The 20,573-nt window shown below is 43.3% G+C and overlaps 1 protein-coding gene across 1 annotated transcript in view; it reads right to left on the reverse strand.

Moving 5' to 3' along the window:
• Positions 1 to 6,073: 6,073 nt before the first annotated feature.
• MGARP (mitochondria localized glutamic acid rich protein) overlaps positions 6,074 to 20,573 on the reverse strand; it is a 77,573-nt gene continuing 63,073 nt past the window's right edge. Inside the window, 3 exon segments of the mRNA XM_073603916.1 lie at positions 6,074 to 8,223; positions 12,364 to 12,409; positions 14,912 to 15,085. Coding sequence (XP_073460017.1) covers positions 12,366 to 12,409; positions 14,912 to 15,085 — 218 coding nt within the window. The 3' untranslated portion in view covers positions 6,074 to 8,223; positions 12,364 to 12,365.

Consider the following 20,573-nt stretch of genomic DNA (forward strand, 5'->3'; position numbering starts at 1 on the left):
TCAGAAGAGGAGTCATCAGTCTCATCCCAGTCCTCTGAGCGGAATTTGTCTCCCCTTTCCCAGTGTTCCTCTGTTTGAGGGTCCTGGGTGGTAGACGGAGACCTAATGCATTTTCTTCCACTTTGTGAAGATGCGATTAAGGCCACTAATCTTTCCTCAAATCCACTTGTGGCTGAGGAAAAAACCTCCTCAGTAATATATACAGGGGCTGAAATGCCATAAGTAGTTGCAGCCCATGACCCCAACGGCTCATTCTGGCCAGCCTCCCTAGGTCTTTCAGGGGGAGATGGCGTCGCAGAGGGGGGGTCCTCAGAGCCTGAGGGAGATCCTTTGAGCCCATATTTTTCGGGTATTTGTACCTCCCCTTCTGCCCATAGTACTAAGCACAAATGCAGAGGTACTACCAAAAATGCACTCACTGCTGAGCAAAATAGTCCAGCAACTGCCACTGCTATCAAGGCTCATTCTGATGCTAAGTAAATGTGCCTGGGAATGCCTGTGTCACCCACACTCACATGCCATCCATCTGCTCTGTGTCCCTCCTTTAGCTGTGTGCACCTACAAAAAGTGTACCTTTATAGCTAAGCATGGCCCGCGTTTGTGGGAGTTGAACCACGCCGACAACGCACTGATGCTCTGCCCCCCTCCTCCTCCACCCCTTCCAACCCCCTCATCTTTTTTTCAAATAAAGACCGCTTTCCCGCGGGGCGGAGGATAGAGGAGGGCGAGTGGCTGGAGAGCCGCTGTAATGGCGGCGGCAGCGGGAGCGGTATGCAGCATGGCCTTTAGCCTGGAGGAGAAGCTGTGGGGGGACATTCCGAAAAAGAAAACAAACAAAAAAAAAACCCTTCCCACATCCTATCTGGAGCTTGGGCTCAGAGAAAGCATGCAGCTTGTGACACTGAGCAAGACTGACAAGCATGAAACAGGTACGTGCACTTGACAGCCCCCGATGGCAACTTTAGGCATAGCAACATTTACTTAAAGGAGAAAACCCACAAGAATTTGAAAAATTCCTTAGGAATCTCCCTTACCTTATCCGGCTGCAGGGTTCTGTGGTAAACCAAACAGACCCAATCTTCACCGCTCATGGTAGGCTCCGTTAAAAAACCTTTAGGGACTGGGGCCCCCTTGTTATTGGGTGATCCACAGCCCTGGGCCTGTAAAAAGCACCCCTCCAGGAACATGCCTGAAAAAAACAAATACTGGATCCCGGGGTCCAGCTCTCAAAAAAGAGAAGCGTTACAGGTAAAACCTTGTTTCTTCGGACACGAGGCCCGGTACCATTCAGTTTGGCCTGAAAAAGACACTTTGAATTTGATCCATTTGCATGGCTTGCCTCAGCAAGGAATATTCCAGTGGAGCTCAGCCCAGCACATCTTTACTCGTGGCCAACACCTAAGACACTGGCGAAAAAACTGAGGTACTCCCAGTAAGGGGAGGGGTTATATAGGTAGCTAAACTTCCTGTCTAGGGTGTGCCAGCGTCCATCACCTAAAGGTGCCTATATAACCCATCCAGTAAATACTGTGGCTCTGTGTCTCGTGATGTACGAAAAAAAAAAGTTTTAGCGAAGATGCGAACGCTATTAAAGTCTATGGGACACGAACATGAAAAATCTAAAGTCCTCATTTTAAAGGCTTATGTGTAAGTTATTGCCATAAAAAGTGTATGGGGACCCGGGTACTGCCCTAGGCGACATGTATCAATGCAAGAATAAGTTTTTAAAACAATCGTTTTTAAAGGAAGGGATTTTAATGATGCTTAACGTGAAACAATAAAAATTAAATATTCCTTTAAATATCGTGCCTGGTGTCTTTACCTGTCACAACACTGTCCTCACTCCGCTCAAGCTACTCATTCCCCATTTCACACCTGGGAGCCTCGATACCTGCCAACCTTGCCAACTTGTTCTCCTTGAACTATGTTCCCCTCCTTTCTCGTATTCGAAAAGACCTGGAGTCCTGGGGGGGGTTTCTGCCTGCCCTGGTTAAGTCGCATTCATACCCTTAAAATGGATACCCTACATAAACTACTGTACCTCTTTCAGACAATTCCAATTCTTATACCCAAATCCGTCTTTGCCTCCCTATGCTTTTTCTATTAGAATCATATGGAATCGCGGTCTTTCTAGAGTCAAATATAATCTGTTAACCCTCCCGAAGCTTCAGGTTGGCACGGGGCTGCCGGATTATGAAATTTATTATAAAGCTGCTCTTATGGCACGCACTCTTGAATGGTTCCTCCGTCCTTTCCAAAAGGCTTCGGTAATGGTTGAACAAGACCTAGCTCCTGTTGATCTAAGAGCCTTACTATGTGGTTACAATGGAGCCCTCTCTAATTTGACCTCTTCCTCACCTCAGACGATAGCTGCTCTTAAACTATGGTATAAAAGAGGGTTATGCTCAGTTCTATCCTCAGACCCTTCTCCTTTAACATCCTTTTTTGATAATACTGCTTTCCCTCAGGGTATGGGGTTCCCACGTTAGGCTCCTTTCAATGCTCTGCTTGGCCCCAGGCTCGTACATTTATTCAACCCCGCCTGGGAAGTCTGTGGCAACCAGGTGAGGAGTACAAAGACAAGTGTGTCTTGCCTACAGTCAAGCATGGTGATGGGAGTGTCATGGTCTGGGGCTGCATGAGTGCTGCCGGCACTGGGGAGCTACAGTTCATTGAGGGAACCATGAATGCCAACATGTACTGTGACATGCTGAAGCAGAGCATGATCCCCTCCCTTCGGAGACTGGGCTGCAGGGCAGAATTACAACATGATATCGACCCCAAACACACCTCCAAGACGACCACTGCCTTGCTAAAGAAGCTGAGGGTAAAGGTGATGGACTGGCCAAGCATGTCTCCAGAACTAAACCCTATTGAGCATCTGTGGGGCATCTTCAAACGAAAGGTGGAGGAGCGCAAGGTCTCTAACATCCACCAGCTCCGTGATGTCGTTATGTAGGAGTGGAAGAGGACTCCAGTGGCAACCTGTGAAGCTCTGGTGAATTCCATGCCCAAGAGGGTTAAGGCAGTGCTGTAAAATAATGGTGGCCACACAAAATATTGACACTTTGGGCCCAGTTGGGACATTTTCACTTAGGGGTGTACTCACTTTTGTTGCCAGCGGTTTAGACATTAATGGCTGTGTGTTGAGTTATTTTGAGGGGACAGCAAATTTACACTGTTATACGAGCTGTGCACTCACTACTTTACATGGTAGCAAAGTGTGATTTCTTCAGTGTTGTCACATGAAAAGATATAATAAAATGTTTACAAAAATGTGAGGGGTGTTCTCACTTTTCTGAGATACTGTATATCCCATTCTCCTTTTTTGTCCACGTTAGGTGATCTCTGTGTACGCCCCGTGGGCCCTGCCTGAGCCGGTGGGATCCTCTGCACCTTTTACACATATTCCATTGGATCCACCATTATTGTTTTTATATTTTTGCTGGCTGTGCGCTATGGGTCCACTCTCAGGCACTGTGAGTATTCCCTATGTTCTCCTCTCCTTCACTTTCCCTCACCTATCACTGCAGTTAATTTGCGATTATGTTCTAATATGTGTTTTATTCTATAGAAGATATTTACCAAGATTGTTTAAACCTTCAAAGAAAGAAGGAGCATAAAGGACTCCAAAACATGTTGGCGATTGGTTTCTATACAATTTCTACCATTGTACATTGATGGTCCTATCTTTTGCCTTGCGGCCACTGACCATTTCATTCTATGTAACATTGTTTAATGTACCATTTTTTATCAATACTACTATTTTACTTTTTGATACCAATAAATACTTTGAATCTATATTATGCCCTGTAGACGTCTGTGCACTCTCTGAGCCCTTAAAGTCCCATCTGTTTAGGGGAGTTCCTCCTCTACATTGTATTAGGGATGTTGGCCTAATTAAGCAGTTTTCCAAACCTCACCCCATTTTACCCACATACACTAGGAAGTGGTCCGCAGAACTGGGACATTTTGATGGCAAAATGGCAAACTTTATTTCATTTTACTCATAAATCTACCATTTCCTGCTTCTCACAAGAAAAGAATATAAAAATTTTAACCCGTTGGTACAGAGAACCATTGACGTTACATAGAACCTTCCCATCCACCCCTGCCGGCATTGTGGTTCGGCTTCTGGCACCTACCTTGTAGCTTGGGAGAAGGAGTGAGGGAGGAGAATAGAGAGAGACTGAGACAAACACATTTTTTGTTTTGGAGAAGCATCGGTGAATGGAATGTCTAGTGTAACATTCCCAATTATTGCGATTACATTAGCTATACTGAGGAAGAGGAGGCAGATGAAGAGATTGGGGCAATATTGGGTGTATCCATTGCTCACACGTAAAAGGCAGTTTTGGACCCTATACCAGGATTTATGAAGTTACTCATCTATTTCTATAAACTGTGCCATTGAGACACCTCACTAGCCAGTTTTCCACTGCACACTCTCTACTTCCCCTCTAAGATGGCTGTTGTATGGGTCTATGAAAGGGACAAAATAATAAAAAGTTTTTTTATTTCTCTTAATAGATTTGTGTTGTGTTGATGTGCATTTACATGTGTTGTGTTAAAATGCATACATGGCACCAGCACTGTGGTGTGACCAGGATACGTGGAAAACAATTGTTTTCTGTGTAGCCTTACAATGAGCTGTATTCTTCCAGTACAGTAAAACTCAGGTCACTGCAGTATGTGTGAACAGGGCCTTAGATATGTTGGAAGCTGGAGTGCAGCTGCGTTCTTTGCAGTGCTTGGTCACAGGTGTTGGTGTAAGATCCTTGGCAGCCTACAGTAGTACCTGACAGTCACAGGCAAGCACAGACTAAAGCCTAGCACACACCACTAGTTTTTTTTTTTAGTTCAACCCGGCGGGTTGAACTAAAAATCACTAACAGCTCCGGTCGGAGCTGCTGTATTAACAATCCGATGTTAGTACAGCAATCTCTCCACTGTTCTATTGTGTTCTGATGGGGGAACGGCCCCCTGCCAGAACACTGCAGTCAGCGCTGATCGAGAGCCAGTCGGCTGTTGGTTTTCCAGCATACTCCTCTGACTGTCGGACCGGCTGCCAAACACACGGGCCAAAAGTCAGCCAGTTTTTATTGAACCGGCTAATGCCATCCGACGTTTGGCCCGTGTGTACTAGACTATAGTCTGAAGAGCTGTTCACAAGTAGATTTTGCTGTTGTGGCCAATGTTTCCCCAGAAGTGTATGTCTGAGAAAAAGTCCTCGCTTAGCCTTGGGGAATGAATGACCTGGATTCCCCAAATTCCATTCTTTTCTGCTGCAGCTACTCAAAGCTGACAATTGCTGGTGTACAATTTGACCTTAGAGGACACCATTGTCATAGAAATAATGCATGCCCATTCCATTTTGTGCTAAATAGCTAAACATTGTAACTAAAAGCAACATCTATAGCCTTCTAGTAACAGAGGGGGAATGGAGCGCTGACAGGTGCTGCTAGTGGGTAGATAAGGGGCAGTAGCGTGGGGGATAGGATATGTCCAGGGGGTAATAAACAGTTAAAAACAGTTAAAGATGGTTAAGGCTTCTATGATGAGCGGCAGCCGGCTTGTCAGAGTAGAAGGGACTCTGTGGTATGAAAAAGCAAAAAGAAAAGCAGTGCTGCTCTAAGGGTAGTAAGTAGTTAAAAACACTATTTTATTACAAATTGTACACTCACATTTGTGTGATAAGAAATAGGCATAGGTAGGTTCTCCTGGGCAACGCAGAGTCACATCACAAAACAGCTGGGCTGTGGCGGGGCCGGCCTCGGCCGCTTGCGGTGGAGTCCGTAGCTTCAGATGGCTTGGGGTTCCCTCAGACAGCACGTCAGCAGGTTCCTAGGAAGATGACGCCAGGTGGAGGAGAGCTGGGGGCGTGGCCGTAGCGCGCTCGCGTTCGGAGCATGCGTGCTCCTTCTTCAGGCTCCTGAGGAACTACTTACTACTACTTTAACTACTTACTACCCTTAGAGCAGCGCTGCTTTTCTTTTTGCTTTATAGCCTTCTGTAATCCTTTTTACCTAATAAATCATGCTTGATAAGAAGAAAAAAACTTCACACAAACACACAGGTGTAAAGAGGCTTTTATATTCCTTAGTAAGTCACATAGAGGAAATATCTTCGCTGAGAAAATACTGTTTAGTATACAAGGTGTAACATTTAAGAATTACAGTAAACTTGCATATAGCTTCTATAGTGCTGACCCATTTGGCGTAGCTACTAATGTAGTGTTCAAGGCAGATAACTACATGGAAAGACAGCAGGATTGGGTGAGGTAGGAAAATGACTACAAAGCCATTCACAGTGAAGTTTATCATAGGATATGTCCAGAACCCTCTGAAGGTTAAGTGGTTCGCACCTCACACAGCAAAAGCACCATAAGCTGTATAAGAAAGCCACTTAAAGCGACTCAGCATTCACAACATCTAAATGGAAAATAAAAATACAAACTCTTGACATGAAACAAGTATCCCGATTACATAGTATTTGAATAACACCACAGAATGTGTAAGGCGTGGAAAGCTAAATGCTTTAATCCACAGCCAATCAGTTTGGGGAAGATGTATCCAAAAGATTAGTTTTTTGGGCGCAGATGACACAATGTGTAAAAGGTATAGCCATGCTATTGAAGTCAGGACACAGGTTTTATGCCATACATTAGACCAGTGGTCTCCAAACTGCTGCCGGATGCGGCCCTTTGCTTGTCTTTATCCAGCCCTCGGGACACTATTCTTCCCATTGATATTAACAATGGAGCATAATTCTTGCCACTGACACCAACAACAGGCACTTTTCCTCCCACTGACACCAATGATAGAACACTCTTCCACCCACTGACACTAAAGATGGTGCACTATTCCTCCCACTGACACCAATAATGGGGTACTATTCTCTCATGGACACCAATGATGGGGCATTTTTATCGACGTCAGGACATTTTCTACCCTCACTGAACCTCTAAAGTCTGAAGGATAGTAAATTGGCCCTTTGTTTAGAAAGTTTGGAGACCCCTGCATTAGACCAATGCACCTGTTTATATATAAACTTTCCATGGGTACACAGCGGGCGTAAGAATGGCCTGTGCTCATAGAGCCAGACAAACAAGCCATGATCTATTCCCAGCACACTCTGTACAAAATATGGATTCTAATACTTTCAAAACAGTTATTACTTTTATATGTTGATAGAAAATGCAGCTATCAATGTAAGAGCTAATATCAATTTTACATCGTTGTTTGAGCTGATAAATTTGTGAATGTACTTTATGTGCCTTATTGCTTGTAAACATGTATACATCCTTGTTATATTACTATATATTTACATAAAGCTTTACCTATTCTATAAATGTTTCTGCTCACTGTAAGAGTTTTACACGTTTTTGCAGTCCAGTTATAGAACACATTAAAAATTGAGGCTTTGTGCAGTTTCAAGAACACCAGACTTCCCCACCATCCATAGTAACAGGTTTGTTGTCTGTTTTGTGATTGTCGTGCAATAGAAGAAGCAGCACATTTCTGATCTGGTTTGTTTCATTCAATTATTCAGATTCTTCTACACGGGAAGCCTTGTGGTGCATTTTCAGGTATGGCTTTAAATATTATTTTACTTAATGATACATTGTGCAGTCTGCAATAACCCATAGAAACCAATTATCCTTCATTATTTGGACTGTTCCATACTGATGAAAGTAAAACCAATTGATTGCCAAGGGTTACTATCCTTTGCATATCAACATTACCCTATCACATTAATCCCATACCATTCTGCCCTAGGATTAATGTGCACACTTGCATAGAGTACTACACAGCCAGTCTTTTTTCTGAATGTTGACTACTGCTTGATTTGGCAACAATCAGGATCAACTAGATTGTGTCTCTTTAAAATGAATAAATGCCCGAACAATAGAAAACTGACTTATTGCTTTTTAGGTACCAAAAATAATTCAATACTTTACCAGTAAAAACATGTTATACATTATACAAACTAGTACCACAGCACCCTTAACCTCTCTTCCAGCAATACAAGTAACAATATATAAGAAAGACAGAACTACTACAATATAACACCAGTGATTCCAATGGAAGTGAACAGTGACATCGCAGGAAATGAGAAGCCAGCACTGTACGATGGGTTTGGGATTGTGACCTTGATGTATCTGGGATTTGGAAATTCTGAATTTCAGGAACTGTACTGTTTGTGTGGAACAATTTCTCCAGTCTGTTTAAAAGAATAAACAATATTGAGAAAACACAAGCATAAGGTTGAGACAGCACAAACTGGAAAATAAATTGGTTAGCGGTACACAACAGATCCCCAAATTTAGGGAGTGATCCTTGACAAAGTGGTACCTTAGACCCTAAAACCAGCGTCGGATTTTGTGGTTTATAACAGGATGATAATGGCAATTGAAACTTTATAGGTACCAAGTGAGGCAGGTAGCATAGAGATGCAAAAAAATCTAATAAAAAGGATGCTTGAAATTTTGCTGATTCTTTATTGTTCTGTCTATGTAATAAGCCCAATGGAGCTCACCGCATACTACCACTTAACTGTTTTTCTATATATTGCCAGTTTTCAACCTAATTATTGCTTGTAGACATGCCCATTCCCCACCTAAGACTACTTTCACACTGGGGCCTGCGTCAGCGGTAAAGCGGCGCTATTTTTAGCGCCACTTTAGCGTCATTTTAGCGGCGCTATTCGGCCGCTAGCAGGGCGGTTTTAACCCCCCCTAGTGGCCAAAAAAGGGTTAAAACTGCCCGCAAAACGCCACTGAAGTGGCTCTTTGCCGGCGCTGCCCCATTGTTTTCAGTGGACAGGGGCGATTTAGGAGCGGTGCATACTGACTTTGATTGACAGTCGCGGGAGACAATGGCGCAGCTGCTGTGCCAATCAGGAGGAGAGTCGCGGACGGCCAAGGGACTCATGGAGATCACTGGACAGAGATGGGCTCAGGTAAATACTAGGGTGTGCTGGGGAGGCTGCTGCACACAGAAGGCTTTTTATCTTAATGCATAGTATGCATTAAGATAAAAAACCTTCTGCCTTAACAACCCCTTTAACTTAAATTATCTAATCATGTGCAGATGAAATAAACTGAAATTTGCTTTTCACATGATTGGTGAAGATGTACCACCTGGCAGGAGAGCAGTTTAATTTAAACTGGTATTTTTAAAAGAACAGGCTAGAAAATGAAGTTCATAGATCAGCTTCTCTTTCTCCCATGGGATACCTGCTTTATGCAGCAAATATTTACAACTACTTGTAGTGAAACATGTAGTATAAAGAGCACCTGTAGTGCTCAAGAACATTGAATTACTCAAAGAAGGCTGGTAGAGAGGAAACCCCCTCCTGTATTGAGGTTTCAGGGTATTTTGGAAGGGGTGATGTAAAGCCTCCCCTACAGTGATTTCACATATGACCTCAATTATAAAAAAAAGTATACGTTTTAGGGGGTGAAGACCATGGAAGACTCTTTCATTTGGAAAACTGGGGTTTACCAAGAAGCTATTCCTAATGTACTGTCATGGTAGGAAGCACAGAGCACACAGGACTAGAGTAATCCTTAAATGTGATACTTTCAAAATATATGAAGAACTAAATATACTCTTTTCTTCTCTCAACCTTCTCTTTTAGAACATTAGGGCACACTTACACCCCTGTGCTGCATTAAAGTGCACATTACCGCACACGCAGTAATGCTTGTTGCGCATTACTGAATTGGGCGACTCATATTACCATCTATGCACTGCTGTGTGTTATGGAAATGAAAATGACACGTTTACAATTTCTGGTCTTTTGGGTTGTATTAGGGAACCCACTCAAATGAACAGTCTACCCTAATGCAACACACGGGTGCACAGCAGCAGACCCAGCTGGTTCCGAATGAGCCCTAAAAGTAAGCCTTGCACAAATTGAGCATTATATTAAGACATACAGAATTCAGTTCATGATCAGTAATTCCTGAGAGTTTGAGTTGATATGGTATGCAAATAATTACTTTTTATTGTAAAATTTGACGGTGCCCACTCCTACCTTGGAAGCACCTGTGCTAATCAGGGCAGCCATCAGAAATTTTGGGGCCCCTTACACAACTTTCGTTCTGCCCCCCCCCCCCAGCGCTTTACCGTCGTGCACTTTTCGGCCGCTAGCGGGGCGCTTTTAACCCCTGCTAGTGGCCAAAAAAGGGTTAAAAGCACCCACAAAGTGCAGCTGCTGAATGGCTTTGCGGGCGCTTCGGCAGCGCTGCATATTGTTTTCAATGGCAGGGGCGGTTTAGGAGCGTTGTATTTACCTCCCCGCACCACCCCAAATATGCTGCTTGCAGGAATTTTTTTTTCCTGTCCTGCAAGCGCATCGCTCCAGTGTGAAAGCATTCGGGCTTTCACACTGGCTTTCACTGTCTCTCCAATGTGAAAGCCCCTAGGGCTTTCACACTGGGGAGGTGCGCTAGCAGGACGGAAAAAAAGTCCTGCAAGCAGCATCTTTGCAGCGCATTAGGAGCGGTGAATACACCTCCCCTAAAGCGCCCCTGCCCATTGAAATCAATGGGCAGCGCAGCTAAACCGCCGGCAAACCGCTACTGCAGCGGCGCTTTGCGGGTGGTTTTAACCCCTTCTCTGCCGCTAGCAGGGGTTAAAAGCACCCCGCTATCGGCCGAATAGTGCCGCAGAATTGACGGTAAAGCGCTGCTAAAAATATGCACGCACCACCCCAGTGTGAAAGGGGCCTAACATTAACATTCCACTTAGTACATGGATGTGTGTACAGACACAGCTACTCACCAGCATAGAGGGGAGGAGCCAGGACATCGATGCAGAAAGGGGTAGAATGGAGCCCTGTCATTGCGGGGAGCGGCAGGAGGTGAACATCAGATGAGACCAGCAGGAGCCCCCCCTTTCAGTCCTCTTCCTGTGAGACGGTGAGACCCTCCATACTTTCGGTCTCTCTGCCACACTTCCTGGTTCCCAGGGCAACGCCAAGCTCACTCCTCACAGGCGCTGCAGATTAGAAGCCTCCGTATGCACTTCTGCTGCGATTGGTGGAGGGGGAGCTGGGCGGAAACTTTTCCACCCACTTCCCCCTCCACCAATCCCAGCAGAAGTGCATCTCAAGGCGTCTAATCGGCGGCGCTGTGAGGAGTGAGCTTGGCGTTGCCCTGGCAACCAGGAAGTGTGGCGGAGAGACCGAAAGTGGCTGTCAGGCAGCAGGTGAAAATACCTTGGGGGCCCGAGTCGTTTGGGACATCCGGGCCCCTTGGAATGACCGGGCCCCTTACATGAGTGTGGGCTGTACCCCCCTGATGGCGGCCCTGGTGCTAATCCTTTAATAGGATGTCCAGCATTTATGCCTAGTACACACAATGAGAAAATTGGCTGAAAAACACTGCATTCAGAGTGATCGTCTAATAAGCTATTCGTTCGTACACAGCTTTCGAGAGCCCATCATGACCATAAAATTTTACGGAACTCTTCACACTGATCAGTTGCAGGTCTGCTGCGTTTTGTGAAATCCTGCTTGCTGCATTTTTGATGCATGTTTGGTGCAGTAAAAAATGCACCAAAAACGCACCTCCCCATTAAAATGATTGGAAACGATGCAAAAACACGGTTGCGGTTTTGAGTTACATGTCTTTTTTTCACGACAAAAACTCTGAAAAAACACATATGCCTTTTTACTGTGTTTTTGCAATAGAGTAGTGTGAAAGTAGGCTTATGTTGGCCAAATACTATGCGAAAAATTATTCAAACTCGTTTTCAAATAACGAACACTTGCCGTGAGAGCAAACGATAGTGCCATCATGTAATGACCGAAATTTCAAACAATAAATCATTCAATGGACATAAATGAATACTTTTTTGTCTGTTTTGTCACATATGCGCAGTGCTAACAGTTACATTTTTAACGGGCGAGAAACACATTGACCTTTCAATTCATCGTTCATTCTGCAGAATTTTCCAACCTATTCCTTCAATTTTTTGCCTCTGAAAAGTCAAAACTGATTTTCTATTTGTGCCCATTAACTGGACGAAAAATGAAAGAACGGTCCAAATGACAGATTTTCAAACTATTTTTCAGCTAGTGTATGGCCAACATTAGTTTAAATAGCCCAGGCTTGTGACGACCCTGCAAGGATAACAAAAAATGCAGATGAAAGGTTCCCACAGGAGACTGATTACATTTACCTCTATTCTAAAACACATAGTAGCCACTTGTCATGTAACACAAAATTTCAACTCTGGGAGTATGTGATGATCTTGCGCATTACTATTGGTTCACAAGCTTTCAAGACATAATGGTAGACCCATGTATTGTATTTTGTATTGAAACTAACATGTCGCAGAAAGTGAATTTTACCTTTAGGAACTTGCAGCAACTTCAGATTCTATAGCCTCTTCACTCTCTAAAATAAAAGAAACATTCTCAAGTTTTTATGACATGAGACCATTGCATTCCCCACAAAAACATCCCAATGTATAGTACTGTGCTAAGGCTTCAGGAAAAATGCTGTAAAATGAGGATGCTTTAAAAAATAATGCAATGAATAGTTTTTAAATATCAATTAACAACCTAGTGAATAAACAGAAAAAAATAAAATAAACCAAATCTATATTTTGTGTGTTCAAACTTTGCCTTTAAAACAGCACCAAGAATGATTGATCCTTTATGTCAGTCTTCTCTAAACTGTGGCCCGGGCGCCGGATGCGGCCCTTTGCTTGCCTTTAACCGGCCCTTGGAACTATTCTTCCCACTCATACAAGACGCTATTCTGCCAACTGACACCAACAATGGGCCACCATTTTGCCCACTGACACCAACAATGCGATACTGTTCCTTCTAATAATGCCAACGATGGGGCACTATTCCTCCTCCTAATACCAAATGTAGTGATGCCAGGAAAGTTTCCACACCCGCCGGACACAGTCCCCCCCCCCCTAAAGTCTTTGGACAATAAACTGGCCCTTTGTTTAGAAAGTTTGAAGACTGCTGCTTTATGTGTTATACTTCCTGTCATTGCACTCATGCTTGGAACACTCTCCAGACCTTCTTGGAATAAACTTCCCTAAATTACAGCCAAATCTTATAAAGTTTGACTCATCAGTGTTTTCAGTGTCAAAGGTATCACATTTTAGATGCAAGTCTTCCATGAAAAACACTTCTGACCAGATTTCTCCAGACTGTAGATTGGCATACCAGGGTCCCACTGGTTCCTGCCAGGCATGAGCTGATGATGCCACTCGACATCTTCTGATCACAAACGGGAGTCAGCATGATGTATTTCATTTAATCTGATCCACTAAGTTTCCTTGGGCGACTCCTGCATTTTTGCTTCTCAACATTCCTTGTTTCTGTGTGTTCTTGCAGAAAAGCTTGGAGAGCACATCTGGAAATACCTGTCTTCAGTAAAAGTTCTGTCTGTGAGAGACGTTGTCTTCGACGAATTAATTGAGCATGGCTTTTCCTCACATAGTTTGATTCCTCTTTCACAGCTGTTTCTGTTTGATTTAAAGATGAACTTTAGGTTTGATCTCAGTTGCACACTTATGTTGGTCCAGCTTAAACCAATGTAAGAATGCATATCTCATACCTGAGGGACTGCTGTGATTAATACAAGGCATTCCGTGATCAGGCAAAGTGGAGAGGAGGGTGGGGGCGATGTCAAGTTCCAATCGGAAAACACCTTGTCATCAGTGAAGAAATACAAGGGTTTTGTGAACGGAGGCAATGCTGAGCGAGCAACTACCTGTGGTCAGTTTACAATAGGGCAGCCGCTTGGCACAAAACCTGAAAGACTGCAGTGATCACTGTAGTAGTGCCAACTACTACAGTGGTTGCTAGCTTCCACAGCAATACTTTAGGTAAGACATTTGCACACTGATCCAAGTTGGACAAATGTAATTATGAAATTAGGAGAGTACCAGCAGTTCAGCTCCTATTCTTGTTTCACATCTCTGCAACTGCATAGATCGCTGCAATTCCTGCACCCACAACCACCTGGAGCACGTTTTCGGGTGCAGAAACCATGCGATTTCTCTGCTGGCTGCGTTTTGAAAAAGGAGCATGCGCCGTTTTTCTGTGGGAAACGCAGGCATGGCAACCCATTCAAATGAATGAGCTGCCATGCCCAAGCAAACGCTGCCCGCACACACGCATAGGTGTGAACCGAGCCTATTTTAACCTAGATGTTATCTTGTTGATATTAGGACATGTTTGGTATGATTGTTTTAATTATGTCTGGATTATGTACTTTAATATCACTTAAACTCTGTGCAAATGTACCTTGAAGAGTTTATGCTGTTTTAAATGTAAAGGATGAACGTATAAAATATTGATTTGATTTAGTTTTTTTTCTGTTTATGCAGTTTGCCGTTTGTTAACTGATCAATTAAAAACTATTCTTTGAAAGCATCCTCACAGTATTTTTAGTGTCTAAAAGTTTTGCACCGTACTGTAGGTATCAAAATTAAATTAATTTTACATTAACATAAACAATGTACAGTTTTAAACTTTAATATATTGTATTGGCATTAAATTTACTATAGCACTAAGCACTGTGTAATTTCAGGTATTTCACTGTGGCCTATAGTTAAGGCTAAGTTGTTAATTTATTGAAGCACAAATCAAATACCTACATACAGGGGTCTCAAACTGGCAGCCCTCCAGCTGTTGCAGAACTACAAGTCCCACGAGGCATTGCAAGGCTGACAGTTACAAGCATGACCCCCCACAGGCAGAGGCATGATGGGACTTGTAGTTCTGTAACAGCTGGGGGGCTGCCAGTTTGAGACCCCTGACTGTCCTACAAGGTTTAGGTTCCTGGAAATAGCTTTTTCATTTGTATATTACAGATTAGGACCTGGGCAATCTAAGGTGTTTTTACTACTGGCTTCTTTACTGCACCCACCTTGTGCTGCATCTGAATTCTCAACTGACTCTTCTGGTTTTCTAGCTGAGAGCTCTGACCAGTCTTCTGCTGCTGAGCTCAGCTCCTCCAGGATGTTGTCTGAACTTGCTTCAAGCACAGGAGAGGTCTCTGCAGCTATGACCTCTGCTACAGGTTCAGCATTTTCTTGTTCTACTGGATGAATAAGGAATACATTCTTTTGTGCAGATTTCATCTCAAATCTCATAAATGCCAGACACAGATTTCCAATTGTATTACAATTTTCAAAAAAAAAAATCTATGTATGTACTTAGATATCCTAGGCTTTTTGTGTTAAATGAGGAAACAACTATATTTTCATCTATAGTTTGTAATCACATGTTCAAGAGGGAACCATATCTGGGTTATTACATGTACATACAGTATCTCACAAAGGTGAGTACACCCCTCACATTTTTGTCAATATTTTATTATATCTTTTCATGTGACAACACTGAAGAAATGACACTTTGCTACAATGTAAAGTAGTGATTGTACAGCTTGTATAACCGTGTAAATTTGCTGTCCCCTCAAAATAACTCAACACACAGCCATTAATGTCTAAATAACAGCTATTAATGTCTAATAACAGTCTAAACCACTGGCAATGAAAGTGAGTACACCCCTAAGTAAAAATGTCCAAATTGGGCCCAATTAGCCATTTTCCCTCCCCGGTGTCATGTGACTTGTTAGTGTTACAAGGTCTCAGGTGTGAATGGGGAGCAGGTGTGTTAAATTTGGTGTTATCGCTCTCCCTCTCTCATACTGGTCACTGGAAGTTCAACATGGCACCTCATGGCAAAGACCTCTCTGTGGATCTGAAAAAAAGAATTGTTGCTCTACATAAGGATGGCCTAGGCTATAAGAAGTTTGCCAAGACCCTTAAACTGAGCTGCAGCACGGTGGCCAAGACCATACAGCGGTTTAACAGGACAGGTTCCACTCAGAACAGGCCTCACCATGGTCGACCAAAGAAGTTGGGTGCACATGCTCAGCGTCATATCCAGAGATATTCTTTGGGAAATAGACATATGAGTGCTGCCAGCATTGCTGCCGAGGTTGAAGCGGTGAGGGGTCAGCCTGTCAGTGCTCAGACCATAAGCCGCGCACTGCATCAAATTGGTCTGCATGGCTGTCGTCCCAGAAGGAAGCCCCTTCTAAAAATGATGCACAAGAAAGCTGAAGACAAGCAGACTAAGGACATGGATTACTGGAACCATGTCCTGTGGTCTGATGAGACCAACATAAACTTATTTGGTTCAGATGCGGTCAAGCGTGTGTGGTGGCAACCAGGGGAGGAGTACAAAGATAAGTGTGTCTTGCCCACAGTAAAGCATGGTGGTGGGAGTGTCATGGTCTGGAGCTGCATGAGTGCTGTTGGCACTGGGGAGCTACAGTTCATTGAGGGAACCATGAATGCCAACATGTACTGTGACATACTGAAGCAGAGCATGATCCCCTCCCTTCGGAGACTGGGCCGCAGGGCAGTATTCCAACATGATAACGACCCCAAACACACCTCCAAGACGATCACTACCTTGCTAAAGAAGCTGAGGGTAAAGGTGATGGAGTGGCCAAGGATGTGTCCAGATCTAAACCCTATTGAGCATCTGTGGGGCATCCTCAAACGGAAGGTGGAGGAGCACGAGGTCTCTAACATCCAGGAAGAGGACTCCAGTAACAACCTGTGAAGTTCTGGTGAACTCCATGCCCAAGAGGGTTAAGGCAGTGCTGGAAAATAATGGTGGCCCCACAAAATATTGACACTTTGGGTCCAATTTGAACATTTTCACTTAAAAGTGTACTCACATTTGTTGCCAGCGGTTTAGACATTAATGGCTGTGTGTTCAGTTATTTTGAGGGGACAGCAAATTTACACTGCTATACAAGCTGTACACTCACTACTTTACATTGTAGCCAAGGGGTTGATTTACTAAAGGCAAATCAATTTTGCACTACAAGTGCACTGCAAGTGTAGATCTGAGGGGGACATGCAAGGAAAATAAAAAACAACATTTTTGTTTGTACATGATTAGATGATATAAATCAGCAGAGCTTCCCCTCATTTCAGATCTTCCCCTCAGATCTACAGCGACTGCACTTCCAAGTGCACTTGTAGTGCAAAGTGGATTTGCCTTTAGTAAATAAACCCTGACGTGTCATTTCTTCAGTGTTGTAACATGAAAAGATAATAAAATATTTACAAAAATGTGAGGGGTGTACTCACTTTTGTGAGATACTGTACGTGCTTCCTACACAGTAATGTAGCACAGTGATTGCGCTCGCTTACTAGAAGCTTATCAATCCACAAACCTGTATATGATATACGATTATGAAAATATAAAAGTCTCAACACATTGGACTCCTCTAGTTTAATAAGAGTATTTAAATTTCAGGAGCAACAGCCAGTTCAGATCATTCAGAAACTTCAGAAAATATCAGTATTGTTTTATATGAATATTTGTGACTAAGTACACATTTGTTCGGTTTCCCCTACTCTGGCATTGTTGGGTATTTCAGATGATGTATTATGCCAAGAGAGAAATTATACTTAAATAGAATGCTCATTCCCCTCCCTCCTTGGTTTCATGGGAAAATTCCATTAACGCTGCTCTTCCCATGTGCAAGCTGACTTATATTAGTAGGAATTGCCCTAGGAAGTTTGATATTATCAGGTTATGGCAGAGATGGACGGCTTAGCAGTGGATACTTCATTTGCCAGTCTATTTTGGTTGAGGTACCGGGGTGGCTGCGATGCCCTACCTTATTTGATGTGTTGTGCCCTGCCTTATCTGACGCTGTACTAGGACTCTGTTCTCCAATGGAGAATTGGATAACATACAGTATACGCTTTCCAAATGGACTGTAGGTTTTGTTTTGTTTTTTGCTATTTTTATTGTATGTGTTACCTCATTCCATTAGGCACTGTTGTGTTTGAACAATGCCAATGCTTCAATAAAGGAACAATTTGTTTTGTAAAAAAAAAAAAAAAAGTACACATTTGTTGAATGCAATGATCAAATTACCCTCCACCTAAACCAAATAAAGGTCTTCTTTAAAAAATGTGTTTTTTTAAAAGGATAGTACAATGTATTTTCATTGAGCATATACTTGAATTATTATTGCAGTGTTCACCTTTTTTGCTGCTTGTTCTTCTTTATTTCTATTATATTAAATATAAATATTTGTAAATGTACCACTAGTGGAAGCTTTCAGTATCTCGATGCAATTATGTCTCTTTCATAATGGCAACCTGTACTTGGATAATAATAATCAGCATGACAGCCAGACAGAATATTTAGAAGTGGAAGGAGAAGTCAGCAAAGGTACCCTCTATGTTCTCTTAAAGTGGTAGTAAAGTCCCTTCAGAAAAGTAAAGAAATGCCCACCCCCCCCCTGCAGATTTAAATCATAATGTACTGCATACTAGCACAGATTTACTGGCACATGCAGCCGTCCAGTGATGTGCTGTCATGGCTCTCACATGTCCCTGGCACTGCCATATTCCCCTGGTCTTTCTTCCAGGTTTCCTGTCTTCAGTCGCTTGACTGGCCGGGCAACGTCATATCGCTGTGGCACACAAAGCGGGCCATAAATGTGGTATTATCTGCGCATGCACAGCTCAGACCACATTTACCCGCTGAAAGGCATGGCTGACATCCATGACAGAAGAGACCTCTAGGGCCGTTCTGTACAATATCCTTGCACAGAGCAGGTAAGTATAACATATTTTTTATTTTAGCAAAATAGATCATTAGACTTTATAACCGTATTCCACATTTTCACAGCTCTTACTGTGAAGAAGTCTTTCAATATGTGAAGGTATCTCTTTTACTCAGATGTAAAGAGTGCCCCCTCATTCCTTGTAATGACCAAAAAGTTACTAACTTTACACCAACCTGCCTATAGAGATCAACATTATTATTAGTTCACTATAAATCAAAAGTTATTACTTTATAGAAGTTTATACTATATTTTTTTATATTATAGAAAATCTAATTTTAAGTTGAATTTTTGACCACTACTTAGAAAAAAAATACTTTGACAACAGATGACATAACCTGGTAAATTACCATTCCTTAAAAGTAGTAAAACAACCATTGGCAAGAAAAATGTAACATTTTTCTTGAAAATGAAAACTTTATATACTGTTGGTTTAAAAGTAAACATGTGGAATACGGGAAAGCTTTGTACATTAATTAAAGAGGAGGTCCAGCCCCCCTCCACGAAAAGTTAAAAGTCAGCAGCTACAAATACTGCAGCTGCTGCCTTTTATTATATGTACACTTACCTGTTCAGGGAGCACACGATGTCGGCCCCCTAGCCGATCTTCGGATTGGCTGTCAGGTGCAGCCACCGCCATTCCTGGTAAGGGAACCCAGCTGTGAATCTTTTCGGCTTCACAGCTGGCTCCCTACTGCATATGCGCGAAACGCGTTGCCCTTTCTAATTGGCCTGGCAGCGGAGGAAGGAGAAGAGGGGCTGAACTTCCTCCGGTGCCCTTTCTTCAGCTGCTAGCGGGGGTTGAAAGTGCCCAGCTAACGGCCGAAAAGCGCTGCTAACGCCAGGCGCTTTTAGTGTGAAAGTAGCCTAAGACATTTAACACAAGGTGGGGTGACTGGGCCACCATGCACAAATTTGGGTTTGTCCTATATTTTTCTCGGGTCCTATCATATAGCTCCCCAGAGGCGGTCATTAGAGAGGCGGGCCACGTCTCCCCTCCCTTCTTGTTATACAGGGGCACTCGTCAGGGATGCCCATTGGCCCCTCTATTGTTTGCCATTGCTATAGAACCCATAGCAGCCATGATCCGATCTAACCCCTCAATTCAGGGCTTCACATATGGCAAGATCCATGAGAAACTCATGCTCTATGCCGACGACACTATGTTGTTCCTGGGGGATACCTCATATTTGCTGCGGGAAGCCATGTCGGTTATTACCGAGTTCGGAGTATTCTCCGGCTTGGCGATTAACTGGAGTAAATCTTCCATTATGCTGTTAGACTCTCCTTCAGACAGCCAGGGACCCACCTTGCATAATATTTCAACGGCCTCCTCCCTCAAATTTTTGGGGGTGTATGTTTCCCCTCAGCACTGGGACTATGTCTCTCTCAATCTATCTCCCCTGTTTGGCCGAATTAGAGATAAAACCAAAATGTGGTCAAAATTAAAGCTATCGCTGTTGGGTAGGGTAGCCCTCATAAAAATGATTTTTATGCCACAACTACTTTACATCCTGCATAACACTCCAATGGTCGTCCCACTTAAAGTATTTAGGATCATCAATTTGACATTCCGCTCTTTCATATAGCCGAATAAACCTCGAAGGGTTAAGTTGGAGCAGGTGGTTTGGCTCTGCCTAGCCCGTGGCTCTATTACTTGGCAGCCCAGTTGCAACACATCGCCAGGGCTTTGCCCCTGGAGGCAGCCAGTGGTGAGGGGACTGTTGAACCAATCACGGCTTTTCTGCGTCACGTCATGGGAGTACACAATGTGGCCATGGAACTGGAAGCCCTGGCCTAGACTAAATCTAATAAACTCTTTCCCACATGTCTTGATGCAGAAGATATGGAGTAAAACTTGACAATTACAGGAAGTAGAGGGCCTTACTGGCTACAGTCCCATATGGGACAACGGATACTA

This window comes from Aquarana catesbeiana, linkage group LG01 (genome assembly GCF_042186555.1).
Source record: "Aquarana catesbeiana isolate 2022-GZ linkage group LG01, ASM4218655v1, whole genome shotgun sequence".
Taxonomy (NCBI): Eukaryota; Metazoa; Chordata; class Amphibia; order Anura; family Ranidae; genus Aquarana; species Aquarana catesbeiana.